This window comes from Pinus tabuliformis, chromosome 3_2 (assembly GCF_031772625.1).
Source record: "Pinus tabuliformis cultivar Carrire ecotype Pingquan chromosome 3_2, CPIR1, whole genome shotgun sequence".
NCBI lineage: Eukaryota > Viridiplantae > Streptophyta > Pinopsida > Pinales > Pinaceae > Pinus > Pinus tabuliformis.
In genome coordinates this window covers 767,226,434-767,245,512 of record NC_142302.1, presented here as the reverse complement: position 1 = coordinate 767,245,512, position 19,079 = coordinate 767,226,434, and the positions used below count along the sequence as shown (strand labels likewise).

Here is a 19,079-nt window from a genome sequence, read left to right as displayed (position 1 = left end):
CATCAATCGTAGGGGAAGGTGAACCACTCACATGTGTCATCAATTATAGGGGAAGGGAAACCACTCACCCTACACACATGTCACCGATCATGGGGTATCATAGGGGAAGGTGAACCACTCACCCTCACACAACACACTTATAAGGGAAGGTGAACCACACACTATGGTTGCTCATAGCTCCAAAAAGTACCCCAAGCCCCCAGGAGCTCCCAGAGTTTAATGTCCAACTCAAGCGAGACCCTCATGGGAGGGTCCTTCCATGACTTCAAGTCTCTCTCGGAAGGCTAAGAATTTGACCTTCCCCAAGGGCTTTGTGAGGATGTCAGCAACCTGCTCATCGGTCTTGATGTGTTGGAGCCTTATTGCTCCTCGTTGTACCATATCCTAGATAAAGTGATACCGGATATCAATGTGCTTGGAGCGGTCGTGGAACACGAGATTCACTGAAAGGTGAATCCCACTTTGGTTGTCGCAGTGGATCACGGTGGTATCCAACACATGCTCAAATAGCTCACTGAAGAGCTTCTTCAACCAAATAGCTTCACAACATGCCATACTAACTGTAATGTATTTGGCCTGAGCAGTGCTTAGAGCAACCGATTTCAGCTTCCCGCTCATCCAAGAAATCGAAGCAAACCCTAATAAGAAGCAACATCTTGACGTGATTTTTCTATTTACCACACTGCTAGCCTAGTCAACATAAGTATATCCATGTATCCTCAAATTCTTGGTAGTGTATCTCAACCCATAGTTGATTGTGCCACAAATATACCTTAAGAGATTCTTAGCAACAATCCAATGTATGTGATGAGGCTCAACCATAAATTGACTCAACGTATTCACAACGAAGCATATGTCCGAATGGAAGTTTACCAAGAACATTAGGGCCCCCTCACATTGTCGATACTTTGAGGGTTTTGCCAATTCAGGCTCAATAGGACTTCCATATAGCTTCTTGAAGTTGAGTTCCATCAGAGTAGACACAAACTTGCAATCCACCATCCCACATCTCTCTAGCATCTTCACAATGTATTTTCCTCGAGAAAGGAAAATATCACCTGGATTTTGCCAGACCTCTGGGCGTGGGAAGTAGTGCATCAGTCCTAGGTCCTCATCTTGAACTCAGAAGTTAACTCCCTCTTGCATTGATAAATGAGAGGGTCCACACTAGTGAGAAAGAGATCATCAACATAAAGGAGCAAAATGAGAAGCATGTCCTTTTCAACCTTGAAGTATAGGTTAGGATCAACATAGCTCCTCATAAACCCCAACTTCATAAAACAATTGTCAATCCTCTCATACCAAGCCCTAGGGGCTTGCTTCAACCCATAAAGGGCTTTCTTCACCCTGCATACATGTGTCCTTGAATCTTGTACTTCGAACCCCTGAGGTTGTTCCAAGTAGACTTCCTCCTTCAGCGAAGCATGCAAGAAAGCAATCTTGACGTACATTTGATGTAGGCACCACCCTTGAGTGGCAACGAGAGCAATAATAGATCAGATAGTGATATATCGGGCAACTGGTGCAAATATCTCATCATAGTCCACTTCTTCCTTTTGGGAGAAGCCTCAAGCAACGAACCTGGCCTTATATTTTTCAGCACTCCCATCAACTCCATGTTTGATTTTGTAAAGCCATTTATAGGTGACCACAAACTTGTCTTTGGGTCTAGGCACCGCATCCCAAACATCATTTTTCATGATTGATTCGTATTCATCATTCATCGCATCCTTCCATACTTGGTGCTTTACGACTTCTTTGAACGTGCATGGTTCAACTTGAACGATAATACTCATAGCAGCCAAGTACTCTTGATGCCTGTTCAACTTCTTACTTTCCTGAAATGTCCCTCTTGGAGAAGTATGTCTTTCAACATCTTCGATAGTATCTTTTAGCCATAGAGGTTGTTTCCTAGAGGTAGAGGGATCACTCGGAGGTGGATCAGTAAGATCCATTGGATCATCGACATCAGACATAGGTTCATCTGTCAGAGGTTCATCTTGATTTTCCATAGCATCATCATTGTCTTTCCTTGGGATAGGGAGATCTCTAGCTTTCCCAAGGGCAATTTCTTCATCAAAGGTGACATCACGACATGCTTCCACATCTCTTTGACCAGGCACATAGATTCATATGCCTTTGAATTTTCACTATAGCCAACGAACATACCTTTCTTCCCAGATGCTTCCAACTTGTTTCTTTTTTCTTTAGGCACATGAAAATTCAAGGGACAACCAAATATTCTAAAATGAGAAACATTAGGTTTCTTACCAGTGAAGACATCCTCGAGTGTCTTGAAATCCAATGCTTGATGCAGGCTCCTATTTTGAACATACACGATAGTGTTGGTGGCTTCTCCCCATAAGATATTAGGTAGACCTTGATCATTGAGCATGGCATGGGTGGCTTCCATGATTGTTCGATTCTTCCTTTCAACAATGCCATTTTGCTCAGGTGTGTATGGAACTGTTGTCTCCCTCTTAATGTCAGCTTCTTTGCAAAAGTCATTGAATTTATTTAATTCATATTTGGTTCCATTGTTCGTCCTCAATATCTTGATCTTCTTCCTTGTTTGATTTTCCACCAAGACTTTGAAAGAACGGAACCATTTGAACACTTCATCCTTCTTCTTTAAGAAATAGATCCATGTTTTGCGTGAGAAGTCATCCACATAGATTGCATAATTAGGTATCCTCTCAATGATGTTACAGGCAACATACCAGATAGGTCAGAGTAGACCAATTGGAGAATATCGATGGTCTTGTTTTCACTAGAAGGGAATGGTCCCTTTGTAAGCTTCCCAGTTGCACAACCCTGACAAACACCTTCATGGTTCATATTGAACTCGGACATACTTGTGACCATCTTCCTTATCCCAGGTAAGGCTTTGTAATGTAAGTGGGCAAACCTCCGCTGCCATAGGTCATATTGAAGAGAAGTATCGTTGGCCAAAGCTCCTAAAGGACTTTCTCCAACTTGTTAGATACCACCAACCCTAAATCCAAGAGGAAATGCATCTTTAGGGCTTCTTTTCCAAATACATACCTTTCCATCAATGAATGCTACCTAGAAGCCTTTATCTTCCATCACTGGAATAGACACCAAGTTCTTCTTTAAATCGGGCACATACAACACTTCTTGTAGATGAATGATTTGACTTTGATTCAAGTGAAAAATGATAGTACCTATCCATTTCACGCGGTAAGTGGCATTATCTCCAAGTATGATCTTCAAATTAGTCTTCTTTTCAACAAAATTTGGAAGGGCCTCCTTGTACCCAGTGAAGTGCCTTGAGGCTCCACTATCAATCAACCAATGATCCAAAGTATCCGGAGGAGAGGCAGTAGATACAACGGAGATAAGATAAAATTCATCTTGTTAGTCTACAACATTACTTTCATCATACCTGGTATTTCTCGTCATTTTGTGAGGTCAACCATTTCCGTTTCGAGCAATGAGAGCATTCCTCTTTCCTTTGTTGTTGAACTTGTTGTTCCTTTGATTGCAATTGCCGTTGAAATTTGTTGTGGTTGTTGTTGTCATCATCCCTTGGAGAATTCTTGTTGTGAGGGCATTCTGTAGCATAGTGACTTAACTTGTTGCAATTGTAGCACCTTTCTTTTCTTCCTTCTTTGAATCCATTCTTGAATCCTTGAACTTGTCTTCTTGGACCAAAACTATTCTCCTCTTTACATGAGCAGATAAAGTACTAGGTTCATTTCCATTTGAGGGCTTGTCTCTCTCCATCATCCTAGTCTCCTCTTGAGTGCTTCTAGCCTATTCTCATCGAAACTAGGTATCCTGTCATTGTTGAGAATGGTGGTAACAAATACATCCCATGGTCTTGGAAGACCTCCAAGAGCAACGATCTAAAGCTCCCTATCATAAATAACTTCTCCAATAGATAACAAGTCATTCTTGATTGGTGGTTATTCTCATGAAGTAGGATTGAATAAACTCCCCTTTATTTATCTTGATATCCTTCAACTTGTTTTTGAGAAAGAGGATTTGATTTGCATTGTTCACTTTGCACATCCCAACCAGCGTATCATATATCTCCTTAGAAGATCCCAAATCAGAAATATAGGCAACCAAATTCTTTTGAATAGAGTCAACCAAAAATTTCTTTGCTTTGGCCTCACCTTTTCTATATTTTGTCTTAGCAGCAGCCTGTGCATTTGAAGGAGGCTCCACCACTTTTCCCTGCACATAGTCCAATACTTCACGTTTCTTCAAAGTCAGGTCCAAAGTCATCTTCCATACATGATAGTCAGATTTATCATTGAGCTTGTCCTCAGACTTGAAGTAAGATGTAGAAGCCATTGATATTTGTCCAATAGATCTCTCTTAGTGATTTCTTTTCTCTCTCTTGCTTGGGCTTTGTCTTCATCTGGGCTCTGATACCATGTTAATTTTAGGACAACAATGGTATGTTCTATGCTTAGCACAATTACTTCAATGTTCCTTAAGGAGCCCAATGACAATTTCCAATTTAGTTTTCCAATAGAAATCACATTAACCATAAGTCACATTGACATTGACTGCAGATAGAACATGGACAATAAAAGCAGAAGACAAGCCAAGACAAGAGGACACTAGATTTGGCAGATGCCAGGGAAAATCCCCAAGATGGGGAAAACCCTTTGATCAATTCTTCTTATTATTATATCAAATGTTCAACAAAGAGAGAGAGAGTACAATAAAGTCAAAATTAACTTACCAAGTGATGATCAAAGTAGCCTTGTCAAATCTCAATTTTTCTGCAGTAGTCAGCAACTCTAACCAGAAAGTCAATGCTGGTCAAATCAACAACAAACAATGCTCTTTGGAGCTTGGTCAAAGGTAGTCAAACTCGGCCTTCAGAAGTAAATAGTCACAAAATCAATGGTCAAACTTGGTCAAATTTTGCACTTATGGCTGCGGTCAAACCTGCAATTTATCTCTATGGTCAAATTGCCTAGATCACCTCGGTTTTTGTGCCAAATAGTACAATCTGCCCAAATAGAAAACTGGCCAAGAGATCGAACTCAAATTTGGTCTAGAAAGTCAAAGTCAACGCTGGTCCAACTTGCAACAAAAATATGAAATTTTTGGCCCTGTAATCTGTCTTGAAATTCATCCTTCTTGCCACACGTGTGAGAGAAAAAATGTCCAATGAGCTGTACGAACCAATCAGAGGAGGAGAGAGAAGAGTGTGTGAGATGAGATGATGCCAAATGGGGTTTGAGGTCTCTTATATTTATACAAGTCGTTGAGGGTGAAGAGACATGTCCATTGGGCTTCATGAGCCTACATGATGATGTGGCTGACCTTGGCAATTTGCACGTGTGGGCTTGACCTCAAAAACATATTTTCCCTTGACCAAATTTGATGATCTTTAGGTCGATTATGGTCCTCTCGAAAAGAGGAATTCAATGCAATCGTCATCTCCATCAAATGAGCTGTACAAAGTGGAATTTGGCCCTAGTTTCCAATTTTAACAACCAATGATTGCTTCCGTGAGAAGGCGTTGCTGAAGTCTATTATTGTCTGCTGATAGCGCTGATATTTGCTTCTGAAAGAAGCCCTTGATGAAGCTGAATGAACAACTGAATGTTGTTGTGTTTGATAAAGAACTAAGATCCACCATGGCTACATTTCTAATGTTGAACTGGTTGTTGATGTTTATATGAAGAAACTTGAATGGCTGAGAACCCCCTTGAAAAGGGAACATTGATTACATAGCATCATATAATGGAGCATCTCTCATAGGTTGTGCGCCATGAGAGCTTGTGGTCTGGGAGATGTATTGTTGATTCCTCTTGTAGGCTATGTGTTGTGAGACCTTTTGGTCCGGGAAATGTATCGTTGATTCCTCCTGTAGGTTGTGTGCTGTGAGACTTTCTGGTCTGGGAAATGTATCGTTGATTCCTCCTGTAGGCTGTGTGCTGTGAGACTTTCTGGTCCGGGAACTCCTGTAGGCTGTGTGCCATGAGACCTTATGGTTCGGGAGATGTATTGTTGGTTCCTCCCTTAGGCTGTGTGCTGTGAGACCTCATGGTTGGGGAGATGATTTGAGATGGATGCTATGTATCTTTCGTTATGATGAGACTAATGATTGGTCCCTTAGGCTGTGGGCTGTGATACCTATAATTGGTTATGGAGATTGATCCTGACAGAGAGAGAGATTTGTATTTTGATCTCTTCCTTAAGCTATGGGTTGTGAGACCTATGATTGGTAGGGAAGATTAATCTTGAGAGAGAAAATGAAAAGTACCTCCTTGGCTAAGGCAGAGTGTTGGAAAATATGGTAGCCATGGTCAATATTTTCATTATGACGAAGTTGGAAATTTAAAATATATTAATGCCTCCTTAAAGATGACAAGTCGGCTCCACTAAATGTTAGGTCGGCTGGGCCCCTAAGAGGCACCCAATCGACCCCACTTGAAGGCTATATAAAGGAGACTATTTCTCCTCATTAGGACACACAATTTGGTCTACATCTCTGATCCACCGAAATTACAGGAGGGCCGAAATTTGGGGGGGATGCCGGAATTTCAGGAGGAGGCCGAAATTCTAGGGAGGGCCGAAATTTCAAGGACTTGGATTTTGACATGGCACTTGATCATGATTTTGGTTACTGGTTTGGCTATTATTTTGCTCTTTGTTATTTATGGTGTATTGGTGAATCTGGAAACTCTCTCTTACATAAGGAAGAACTTTTTCTGGGTTTTTCCCTTGTGGGTTTTGCCTTGGCTGTGTGACTAATTTTCTGTGTCTCTTGTCTCTTTATTTTCATGTCTATTAGTTGATGTTTTTCTTCTGTATAACTGTCTAAATCAGTGTTGTTAAAATCGCGATTTTTTGAAAAAATCGCGATTTTTTCACCTTGCCGATCAAATCGCGATTTTTATACGAAAAAATCGCCTACTTTTTTTTTGCCGATTTTTACTGAAAAAATCGCGCTTTTTTCAAAAAATCGCGATTTTTTCGAAAAAAGCGCGATTTTTAACGAAAAAATCGTGGGGGCTCAGGACAGCATAGTTTTATAACTTTTTTTGGGTTTTTTCATGCAATGTTTTTTGAAAGAAACAAATAATTTTTGAGTGGGGTAGCTTAATGATCAAGTCTAGGCCCTAGTATGGATATGCTATTCATGGTAATGTTAAATTCTTAAAGTAAAAGTGACATTCTCCTTAATCTTCATTTTCATCCTTTTACTTAAATTTTTAACATTACCATGAAATGACTCGGGATGTTTGAGAGTGGTTCCAGCCTCATTGGATTTCATATGGAGAAAGTAGAATTTTAGATTTCATTTAAAATTCAGCAGACTTATCAGTTTTTCAGGATTTCAGGATTGGGAGATTGTAATGTTTCCAGGTGACACCACCTGCCCGGGCTACCCCTGCCACCAGTAGAGGACGTGGTCTACCTCCTATAGCTCCTACTTCTAGTTCTTCAACGTCTAGAGCACATCAGACTCCACTGCCATTTCCACCTGCACGGGCACCAGCATCTACATCTAGAGGGAAAGGGAAAGCTGTGGCATTTTCTCGCAAGAGGGGCAGAGGAAATCAATAGGATTAGACTTTCATTTTATTGTATATGACATTATGACATGATGAGATACATTATCATATTTTTTGTTGATATTTTGAGGCTGAGTTGGGACTCAGGAGTCAGGACTTACTATTCAGGACATGATTCAATGTTATGTGTGATTTTAGCGCTAGAAATGATATTAAACATCTTATATATTAGTTTTTTTATCATATTTATGTGTCAATGTATTTATTTTATGTTGTAGATGGTTTAGATATTAAAAAAATTGAAAAAAAATGAAAAAAAATGAATATTTTTGTACCAAACGATTTTTTCCCGCTTTTTTCCGATTTTTTCCCGATTTTTCCAATTTTTTCCGATTTGTTCCCCGCGCCGATTTAATCCCGATCGCGATTTTAACAACACTGGTCTAAATGATATTGAATTTAATGCTATGTGAAACCAATGTTTAATTGATCAATGAAGTAGTTATCAGGTGAAGAAATTTTTTTTCTAGCAGGTGCCCTAGAAAAATCAACACACTGAACCCCCTCTGTTATGCTCTTTCACTTCCATTCCCATATTGTTTAGCTCTACTGTGGAACACGGTACAATTGAAATGAATGGAACTCCTTTTCGTCCAAGTGGCCTGGATATGCTAGAGCGTAATAGGCAATTAGATATCAGGTCCTTCAACTGTCAACTAGAGTTACAACTTTGACTCTTCAAGTCTCCTTCATAGTCCCTATGTGGCTATCCCCTTTGGCATGAGTAATGGGGGTTGACATGGCATACTCTTGAACCATGGTGGTCAATGATGATAGGTCAACTTGTCGGAGGCATAACTTTTGCTTCTGAACTCTGATTGATTTGATTCTTGCACCATTGGAAAGACCACATAGTGTAGAGTAGCATCACGGGGTCTGACACTTGAGACAGAAGTTTTACCCTTAAGAAAATTGTCATTTAAGGCCTCAAAATTGCTCCGGAAGGTATCAGACCCCAACTTTCCAAACTTGGTGCTACCAATAAAGCTACTGCAAGCTGATTCCTCCATTTTTTCCACCTTGAAAGCATCAATATAGTTAACAAACAACATAGTTATCCAATCTGGATCAAGTCTTTTGTTTAATTCTTTCAATTGAACTTCTGCTGCATTCACTGGTAAGTGGAAGTTTTTTGGAAGCCTGACAAAATTTTCTATTATCAGCATAACATGGCAGTCTTTTCTGCCATTATGAGCAGTGGACATCAATGAAAAATGCATGCGAAGTCATTGTATGAACTTTGATGGGTTTTGAATGATTTTATAAACTCAGATGATTAATTTCTTGTTGGGATGATTTTATTTCTTTGGATCAATCTCTGCCTTCTGTTTTTAACTGCCTATTATTTTCGCCTCTATAAAATTTGTCTGTAATTTGGCAGGGCTTTGTGGCTGTGTCAGGCGTTGCAGAGCTTGGGTTTATTTATGGAAATGCTGGGATTCTAAGCAGGGGGTTTATCAAGGAGGAGTTTAGATAGAAGTGTACCTGTTGGAGGAGCAGACATCTTATTTAGAAGTATATTATTGCAGGATTACATGCTCTTGGCAGTGACTGGGCTCTATATTAGATCTAATGGATTGTCGAATCAACGAGATTTCACCTCTTGATGGGGTGGCAATGCAGAACTCCAGTTCTGGTCTTCCTTCCCATGTTTTCAGTTCTGGGTCACGTAATCCAAATTTTATTCACAAGGTTCCTTCTTGTCCATTTATTTTGCCCCCAATTCAATCATCTCACTGCCCCAAAGTACCAATTTTGGAGCCAATGTCTCTGGAGAAGCAGATGAACAACAATCGCATGGGTACAAATCTCATCTCTTCAGTATCCGTGTGCTTATTTACCGAGGAGAGGTTTTCAACTCCATTGTTGTCATGTGCAGGTCTTTCTTACACCTGCCCTGTGATTTCTCAGCAGCATAACCAGCATGGTAACCAGCAAAATCAACTGGGCAGCCATTCCTTCATCCAACATGCTTCAAAGGTTTCCATTCCTGTTTCTGTTATGCAGTCTTCTCAAATGGGATGCTTACAACCTGCATTTTATGGTAATTCCAGGAAACAGAGAAATCAGGACAGCTGGTCAGGATATCCATTCCAGGATGTTTTAGATATCTCTGAGAATGGTACACACTGTAGCCAAAGGCATCTGAATGTTGCTAGTGATGGGCTGGTTGTAGAAGACTTCCATGTTAAACAAAATGACTGGCAGGCTTTGGCAGAACAACTAGTTTCTTATAATGACTCTTGGACTGACCCCCTTACGGATGAGAACATTCAAGACCCTGGGTTAAAAGTATGTGCCACTTTCTAGAAATTTCTTGTACATTTTGTGGTGGGGAGGATAGGTGCATAAATTCGTCTCAAAATAATATCAATCCTTCCTATTTTCTCCCATTTATCTATAGTCAGGTGAATGATGGTTTGGTCTTCATATTATGAATTTGATTTGAAAAAGTAAATATAACATTCTACACTATGCAGGCCATCTACCGTGCACCTAAGCCTGCAACTACAGATTGTGTGGTGAATGAAACGCATGCACAGCAGCATTATATAACTCTCCCTGAAACTCAAATGGGTGCCAACTCAACAGTGTCTGAAACTGGGGTTCCTAACAAGGCTCGTATGAGATGGACTCCTGAAATCCATGAGAAATTTCTGCAATGTGTTAATGAGCTAGGTGGTTGTGATAGTGAGTAACTCACTTGTGACCAGGTTAAAAATGAATATGCAGTGTGTTTCTTATTGCTTTGTTTTACCTAGTATAAAGTTTATGTATTCATGGACACTTTTGCCATGCAGGAGCAACGCCAAAGGGTATCTTAAAGCTCATGAATGTGGAGGGATTAACAATTTACCATGTCAAAAGTCACTTGCAGGTTTTGTTTATGACGAGGCTGCTGTCTCTCTATCATTTGTCTTATTTGTCTTGCTGATCATTCATACACGTGCTCTGTTAATTCACTTGTGCTTCACATGCAGAAGTATCGGTTGGCCAGGCATATTCCAGATATTGCAAGAGGTAAAGATGCAAATCTATCACAGGAATGAATGCAGCGTATGGTGGAAGCGAAATCTTTATTTCACAGATTATAAGTCATTTCTGTAGAGTTTTGTCATTATCTTTATTGCATGAAACTTTACATTTCAATGTTTTGGCCAAAATAATGGTCAAGTGTCCATGATGACTATGTCTCTTTAAGAAGGGCAGGTTTCTGTGAAGCGTAAGCTTTTTTTAGTATTATGTGGACAGGATCTATGGAAGTATACATTTTAAATGGTGCTATTGCATGAACAACTCAATTCTGAATTTTTTAGTATAGAGTGGTCTCTACCGAGGTCACAAATTCACCTGGAGAATAGTGGAAATTCCTGCATGATTTTTGCCAAAATCTGGCTGAAATTTTGGGAAATCTGGGTTACAGCTGTCAAACTTCAGGATTTTGGGTGCCCAGGGGGTTTTTGATGGTGCTAAATCCATTTCCACCATCAAAAAAACAATTCAAACACTCCTATGATCAGATTTTTTGAAAATAACTTTCCGGGCAAATTTGTGGGCTTGGTAGACAACACCTTTTAGTATTGTTATCAATATATTATCATCCTTGGCAAGAAACAGAAAATTGACGGGCTGAAAAAACTTGGATCATTTGATTGGTTAGCAATGACTACAAAAATAAATGACAGATAAATAGTTGTGAAAGAAAAGGAACAAATTTTCGATTCTCCAAAACCATAAGCATGCTTTAGGCAGATGTAAAACATGCAGTGCCGTTATTCTGCACCAGCATTGGGTTGCATGGGACGATGGTCAGGTTTAAAATGGTTTATCTTATAATGTTTTAGGGTTATGGTGGTCATCTGGAATGTGTTTCGAACATTTTTTTTCTCAGGAAAACCTTGTTGCATCCCTGTCACCAGCCACAGTAGCAGTTGAAAAACCAAGGGACCCAACTGGACTAGAACCGGGGACCTCTTGTTGAAATCTGTCCTGAAACAGTTCATTTGAATTGATTGAGCTATCCCACTGGGCTAATATGCTTTGAACTTTTTTTCCAAGAAGAGAAATCTTATATTTGATATTTCAAGCAGAAACCGGCATATATATGAACTGCTTCCTCCAACACTCCCAGAGATAACGTCTCTGTTCCTCCAGTAAGTATAAAGTACAAACAGCACATATATATACTGAAGTCCAATATTACAGTCTTCCAAGGGCTCTGAACTTTAATCAGCCCTTCAAAAACACCCATTCTTAAAATACAGCAAATATGCCCTCAGGCCATAAACTAACAGTTATAAATTCTGAGAGACTTCTTTCCTTACTCGTGATCTTCAAAATAGATGTGTTCACCGGTAGGGATCCTTTCTGTGTTGTTTCTTGCTCTTGAAAGTGTACCCGCCTGCAAAGATAAGGCCTCCTTTGGGAGCTTGCCTTCCTTCTCTTTTAATTCGCTGTATTTTATGATGCAAGTGTACTCCAAGAATTTTTTTCCTGATCTCATTCACTGTCCATGATGACGTGAAGCAGGTTTTGTATCTTATTCTTTTCCTTGGTCCAATCTATGATAAGTTGAGTCCTTCAGTAACTGTATTTTTTCAATCCTACTTTCTGAAGCCATTTGAGAATTAGCCATAGAACAAAGAACTCGGCTTGGTTGTTTATTCCATCCCCAGCTAATCTGTTTCAAACCTATGACACTTCCTCTGTGATTTATTATTCTGGAAGAGCAGAAGGATTTACCAACCTTTTGGTTTGTAAGTTTTATTTAATATTTCAGTTTTTCCTGTCCTTGATGATAGTTGGCGCATCCCCTCAAAATGTTGGATGATTAAAAAATTGATACCCTGTTTTCATCCAGAAAGATTAGCCATTGACTTTTACATGCTCTAGTTTATTATTGTTTATAATGTCGTTGAGCTCATTTGGAACTTATTTGCATTGCTTTTCCCTTTATACCTTTTGCTGTTTCTACTTCTACTAAGCTTCGCTGATATGACACAGAATTGCCACCAATTTGATGGGGGATTGTGGCAAATATGAACTTCCGTTATATAATGAGTAATGACAGATCAACCTTTAATTTCACCCTTAGGCATTTATGGCTAAGAATATTTTAGTTTCCATTTCATACCTTCTTTATATTAGTTTTGGGATATATAATAGTTGTGGTTGTGGCATCAGATGGGGAGTGATGGCTGTTCATTAATGACTATCATATGTGGACGCCATTACCTCATGACGACATTATTGAAAAAGTTTGTGTTTTTGAAATGAGAATTTCTTTATTGAATACATTGCCTGTATAGTATATAGATAAACCAGGCTATATGATTATATTGTGTGTGCTGCAGGATTGAAATATGTAGGTCATTTTATCATTAAACGTATATCTGAGTTGGATGTTATAGACAAGAATATTATGTTTCATATTATCTGAAATTTTTGTCATCCTTCTGTAGCAGGGAATTCAGGAAAAGCGAGGGATTCTTCTGATATTTTGCCATCATTGGACATGAAAACGTAAGGTTCATTTGTGTTTTTAGAGGTGACCTCGACTGCAGGTTATCGTTGCTTTAAGTAGTAGAATAGACCATCTATGACAGCATGCTATCTACGTGGTTTCTAACACTGAATGTTTTCATATTCATAAAATGGCCTTTTTGAAAGAAAAAAGTTATGTTTGCTTGTGAAATAAATTTGATCAGGCTTTTAACACTTATTTCTGGTGTCATATTCCAATTTTTTTTTCCTTCACCATGGTGGCATCCCTCTTCCGTTTAGTTACTAAGTTTCCTGAAGCAAACTTAAAAAATTGCTGTTAGAGAAATATTTCTGATACTACTAGAGGCTGGCATTTATTTTATATTCATAAATGGATGTTTCCAGCTATATGAACTTTGAAGACACGAGAAGGTGGGACAAGGGTTGGCATCATTGTCATCTCTAGCGGATATTTTGTGTTGCTGTCATATTTTTCTCTTTTTAACTTCTTCCCCTATGCCCGCCCACAGAGGATCTTGAGATTTTCACACTTTAGTGTTTTTAGCTGTGATCTTTTGTTTAATTTTTTTTAGCAAATGCATGTTTTGGGCAGCTTGTATCACTTGAGTCCAGTGTTGTGAAAAGCGCGATTAAATCGCGCTTTTTTCTCCGCGCCGATTTAATCGCGCTTTTTACACGAAAAATTTGGCTATTTTTTTGCTGATTTTTTCCGAAAAAAGCGCACGTTTTTTTTTGAAAAAAGCGCAATTTTTTCCGAAAAAAGCTCGGGGTTGCGGGGATAGCACGATTTTATAAATTTTTTTTTTTGGTTTTTCATTTGGTCATTTGGGTTTTTTCATGCAATTTTTTTTAAAGAAACAAATAATTTTTGAGTGGGGCAGCTTAATGATCAAGTCTAGGCCCTAGTATGGATATGCTATTCATGGTAATGTTAAATTCTTAAAGTAAAAGGATGATCATCCTTTTACTTAAATTTTTAACATTACCATGAAATGACTCAGGATGTTTGAGAGTGGTTCCAGCCTCACTGGATTTCATATGGAGAAAGTAGAATTTTAGATTTAATTTAAAATCCAGCAGACTTATCAGTTTTTCAGGATTTCAGGATTGGGAGATTGTAATGTTTCCAGGTGACACCACCTGCTCGGGCTACCCCTGCCACCAGTAGAGGATGTGGTCTACCTCCTATAGCTCCTACTTCTAGTTCTTCAGCTTCTAGAGCACATCAGACTCCACTGCCATCTCCACCAGCACAGGCACTAGCATCTACATCTAGAGGGAAAGGGAATCTGTGGCATTTTCTCGCAAGAGGGGCAGAGGAAATCAATAGGATTGACCTCATTTTATTGTATATGACATTATGACATGATGAGATACATTATCATATTTTTTGTTGATATTTTGAGGCTGAGTTGGGACTCAGGAGTCAGGGCTTACTATTCAGGACATGATTCAATGTTATGTGTGATTTTAGCGCTAGAAATGATATTAAACATCTTATATATTAGTTTTTCTATCATATTTATGTGTCAATGTATTTATTCTATGTTGTAGATGGTTTAGATATTAAAAAAATTGAAAAAAAATGAAAAAAAATGAATATTTTTGTACTAAACGATTTTTTCCCGCTTTTTTTTTTTTTTTTTTTTGTTTTCCGTTTTTTCCCGATTTTTTCGATTTTTTCCGATTCATTCCCTGCGCCGATTTAATCCCGCTCGCGCTTTTCACAACATTGCTTGAGTCCATCCAGTTAGAATATAAAACATAAACTAAGCAATTGATTACAAAAATATCACACCATTAGAATTTACTGAGGCGAACTCCAGTATCAGCTTCACATGAAATGAATCCATTATAAGAGAGATTACAATTGAAGCCCATAATATATACCGTTGAATCTCGATAGAATTATGTTGTAAGCAAGCAATAATATTTAAATAACTCCCCTTGTTTTGGTTAAGGTGTTATGCAAATTTTATTTCCCTTTTTTTAGTTTGTGAACTGGCATAATTGGCAACTGGGCCAGGCTCCTACTTGTGTGACATGGGATCAATTCTGACCACTACCACTATAAACTCCAGGCATACCAACATGACCCCTTGTGCAGCACACAGGGCTAATCAGGGGTTTGAACCAGCGACGTTTCAAGGAGTGCCTTAACAGTGCACTATCGCCAACTGATCTACACCCCGGGAAATTCTAGAGATCTCGATCTTCTTCTGGTGTTTATTCCTGTACAGACCAGTGATTTGACTATGATGGTGATGATCAGAGCTCCCCAACAATGAGATCATTTGACCAGTGCTTTGCTGGCCATGCTGACCTTTCTGCAGATGTCAAGAATGTTTGTTCTGTATCTATCCTTGAATACCCAACATCTGTGGAACCTGGTAGCGAGGAAATAGCAATGAGAGGAAGAGATTAGCAAATTGAATGAGGAGGTCGAAATGGCATTAAACACCTCTTCTTGCCTAGGGATTGAATGCGATTTTTGATGAGATTGATTCAGCTCCAAAGTAACTGCATGAAGGTAATACATTTATTCTGATTTCTGAACGGTGATATTATCCATAATGTTTTACAAAATTCTTCTTGTGGTAGTGCAGAGGTCCAACCTGTGCCATCAGAGGATACTAAATGTAAAAAAGCCCTGCTCTGAAATCTCTATATCAGGCAATGTTAGTGAAGAACAACCCAAATCAGTTGAGGAAAAGTTCCAGTTCTTTGTGAACAGAAATGCTGAATATGCTGAACAAAGAAAAACATTGCAACAAAGGGAGCGATCCTTTACTTTTTACACAAGATTTGGGATTATGATGCTTTCAATAAATGGTGTATCCTTAATTGGGAGGCTAAAGGCATCTCTCTGAATGCTTACTGGCCAGTTGACTAGGGTCAAAATATTTGTGCCTACTACTCAGACCCTGCTGCCAGATTCATCCTGCAGTATGGAATGTGGAATATCACTGGGTCTTCGACCTATGTGCTGTCTTGGTGTGATATCCCCTCTAATTAAAATTACCAGTCAGCCACACCAATTTTGCCTAAGATTATTAAAATTTGGACTCGCAACTTAGGAAAAGTGGGTAAATGCAAAGGAGGCATAATTTTTGATTAAGAAGGGACCCATTATAGGAAAAAGGAGAAAATCGTGGCATTAGTGGGATGTGGGGGCCACTCTAAGAGGGAATACACACCCCTTGGAGAATTCGATTTGGAGAGAGAAAAGGGAAGAAGGGAGTTCGATGTGGTGGAGCCCACAAGGGAAGAAGGCGGTAGAAAATTACAAATAGAAGGAGCAGCACTCATTTTGGGACATTTTGCTCATTTGACAACCAAACCATTGTTTGCTCAAGCGGAAATCTCACCCTACCTTCGGACGACTTTGAGTACCATCCCTAGGAGGAGTTCCATTTCACATTGCAGAGCTGTTCCAGTGATTATTCAGGGAAATTTGTGGGTCTTTCTCAGCAGACTGGACGCAGTAAGGGAGTACACTCTCCTAGGGAAAGGCAATTGTGGGGCAGTGTTTTTGTTGGGCTTTTAGGGAGAGGATTGGACTCCAAATTGCTGGAGTTTTGGGGGCTGATTGGGCATGTTTTCGGAAGGTCTTTGTTGTAGCTTCATCACCCCTTCCCAGTGACTGCATGGGCTTGTGTAGAGGCTTTCCTTGAGCCACACGTGGGAGTTGAGAGGATGGGAATTTGGAGCTGAGTTGGAGCAGACATTCAGGGGGGAATTTTGCTAGCATTTGGCCTCAGTTTTGGAGGGCAGAACAGTGATTACTTCAGGTGGGCCAAAATTCTTGGTCATTGGAGGAGCACGCGGAAATTGGGGGTAATTTCAAGGGTCATAACAAGGCAAAATCCTTTCTGGGTTATTTGAGAGAAGACCGGGGTTAATTCCCTAGAATTTTCTGAGTAGTAGAAGTGGTCCAAGCAGCAGATTCTTCCAGCCAGTAGTGTAGTTTTACCGTTTTTCTGGGGCCAACGCAGGTCATTGTAGGGGCTTCTCTTCAGCATTCGGGCAGTAGTTTTTCATCCCCTGGGACTTGTATCTTGCCTAGAGCAAGCCCAGGTGCACTCACTCCATTCTGATGTTGTACCCCCTTTGAATTATAATGAAAATGGTCCATATTGGTTCAGTTTTTGGAGCATTCCTGGGTATTTAATTTTGTGTGTGTATTTTGTGTTGCATGTACCTTGTATACTTTGTTTATCACTGTTAATTTTCCGCTAGGAATATTACAGTGGTATCAGAGCTCTAATCTTGGCTCAGCTATGGGAGCCAAGAAGAACATTACCTACCAAAGGCAGAGGTACCAGAGTAGGGAAAGAGAGTTAGAAATCACCTCTGACACTGAGACCCCAGAGCAGGTAGTGGAGGAGGTAGATATGGGGGAGCCGAACAACAAAGAGGAGGCATTGTTTGATAGCCTCTTGAAGGCCCTAACAATCTTTGCCAAGGGTCAGAAGGAGATATTATCAAGCAACAGAACCGAGACAAGGGCATTCATCGAGATTTCCTGTTTGGGGAAATTTTGGGGGATTCCCACCAGTACAACAACTATTCACTAGTGACTCACCCACATGCTTTTAGTGGGCCAACCAGGACCATTTTGCCCACGTTTTTGCCCTCAGGACTAGGTGAGCAGGGTGGGTAGGATGAGATGCCCATGGGAGACTATTTCTAGGAGTGGCAGTGTATGGGGGATGATTTTAGGGTTGCCCTATCCTTCAGAGATTTCTGCCAGCTCAAGCAGCACGAGAAGGGCAGGGGCACAGGGGTTCCAACACATAGAACTCAGAGCTACAATGCACCATAGGGAGGATGTTCCTCCTCACATTTGATGGATCTTCCTAGAGCATAGCTAGGGATTGGGTGGAGAAGCTGGACACATATTTCCAGCTCAGCTGGATGACAAAGGTGGGGGCCATCAAGATGGCTACCTTACACTTGGAGGGAGAGGCCCATGATTGGTGGTTCCATGGGCTGACTATGCTTGGGCATGCAAGCGTGACTTCTTATGAGGACTTCACACGGAGGGTTGTGGAGTGTTTTGACAGGAGGGACCCAGAGGCACACTTTAGAGAGCTTACATAGCTCAAACAGACTGACAACCTCGAGTATTACATATTGGAGTTTCTGAGGGTGTCTGTGATGGTGCCAGATTTGTCTGATGCCAGGAGTGTCTACACTTTTGTAGATGGTTTGCTTGAGCCCTTACGTGGGTTAGTGAGATCTCGCAGACCAACCATGTTGCAAGAGGCCGCGACTTTTGCCTGTGATTTGCAGGACACAATCCCCAAGGCTAGGGCACTGATTGCAACACAAGCTCCTTTTCCTCCTTGGGGCCGTGACATCAAAGCCCTGCCATTGAGAGCTAACCAGGGGCTTCGACAATTATATGAGACTAGGAGGGATCTTCAGAGGAGGAAGCTGTGCTTCACCTGCCAGGAGCCTTGGGCACCAGGCCATAGGTTCACCATGGGCAAGGCCCACTATATTGAGGTCTTCTTTGACAGTGACCAGGAGGATGATGTAGAGCATGAAATAAATGGGGGTGACAAGGAGCCACACGCAGCATGGGGAACACCTCTACCACCACCACCTAGGGGAACACCTTTTGCATTTGCCAGGGGAGTACTTGCTTCATTGCGTGGGGTCCCTAGGTGCTTAACCCTGAGGATCCGAGGCACAATGCAGGGGTAGCATGTCTTAGTTTTGGTAGACAGTGGGGCCACCCACAACTTCATTGACACACAGATGGTAGAGAGGAGGGTTATCGCTACGGAGGAGTTTGAGGGGTTTTCTGTCCTTGTACCAAGGGATAGGACCATGCAGCGTATCGGATGTCCCCGCTTTGATAGTGACCATGGGGAACTATTTAGTGATTGACCACTTCTTTGTGGTTGATGTACTAGACGCCAATGTGTTGATGGGTGTTCAGTGGCTTTACTCTCTTGGGCAAGTGACCACAGATTGGCAGAAGTTAGAGATGGA

General features: G+C 40.5%; 1 protein-coding gene across 5 annotated transcripts in view; it reads left to right on the top strand.

Annotated features, from left to right (window-relative positions):
- The window catches only part of LOC149182882 (protein PHOSPHATE STARVATION RESPONSE 1-like), a 235,636-nt gene that overhangs the window by 151,995 nt on the left and 64,562 nt on the right, over nucleotides 1–19,079 (top strand). For 3 of the 5 annotated variants that reach the window (XM_089416980.1, XM_089416979.1, XM_089416978.1), the window contains exons 3-8: nucleotides 8,953–9,372; nucleotides 9,451–9,863; nucleotides 10,052–10,262; nucleotides 10,373–10,449; nucleotides 10,553–10,592; nucleotides 13,034–13,094. In XM_089416980.1, coding sequence (XP_089273106.1) covers nucleotides 9,144–9,372; nucleotides 9,451–9,863; nucleotides 10,052–10,262; nucleotides 10,373–10,449; nucleotides 10,553–10,592; nucleotides 13,034–13,094 — 1,031 coding nt within the window. In that variant the 5' untranslated portion in view covers nucleotides 8,953–9,143. The remainder of the gene's footprint in view (nucleotides 1–8,952; nucleotides 9,373–9,450; nucleotides 9,864–10,051; nucleotides 10,263–10,372; nucleotides 10,450–10,552; nucleotides 10,593–13,033; nucleotides 13,095–19,079) is intronic. The other 2 variants (XM_089416982.1, XM_089416981.1) reach the window with 2 other exon arrangements.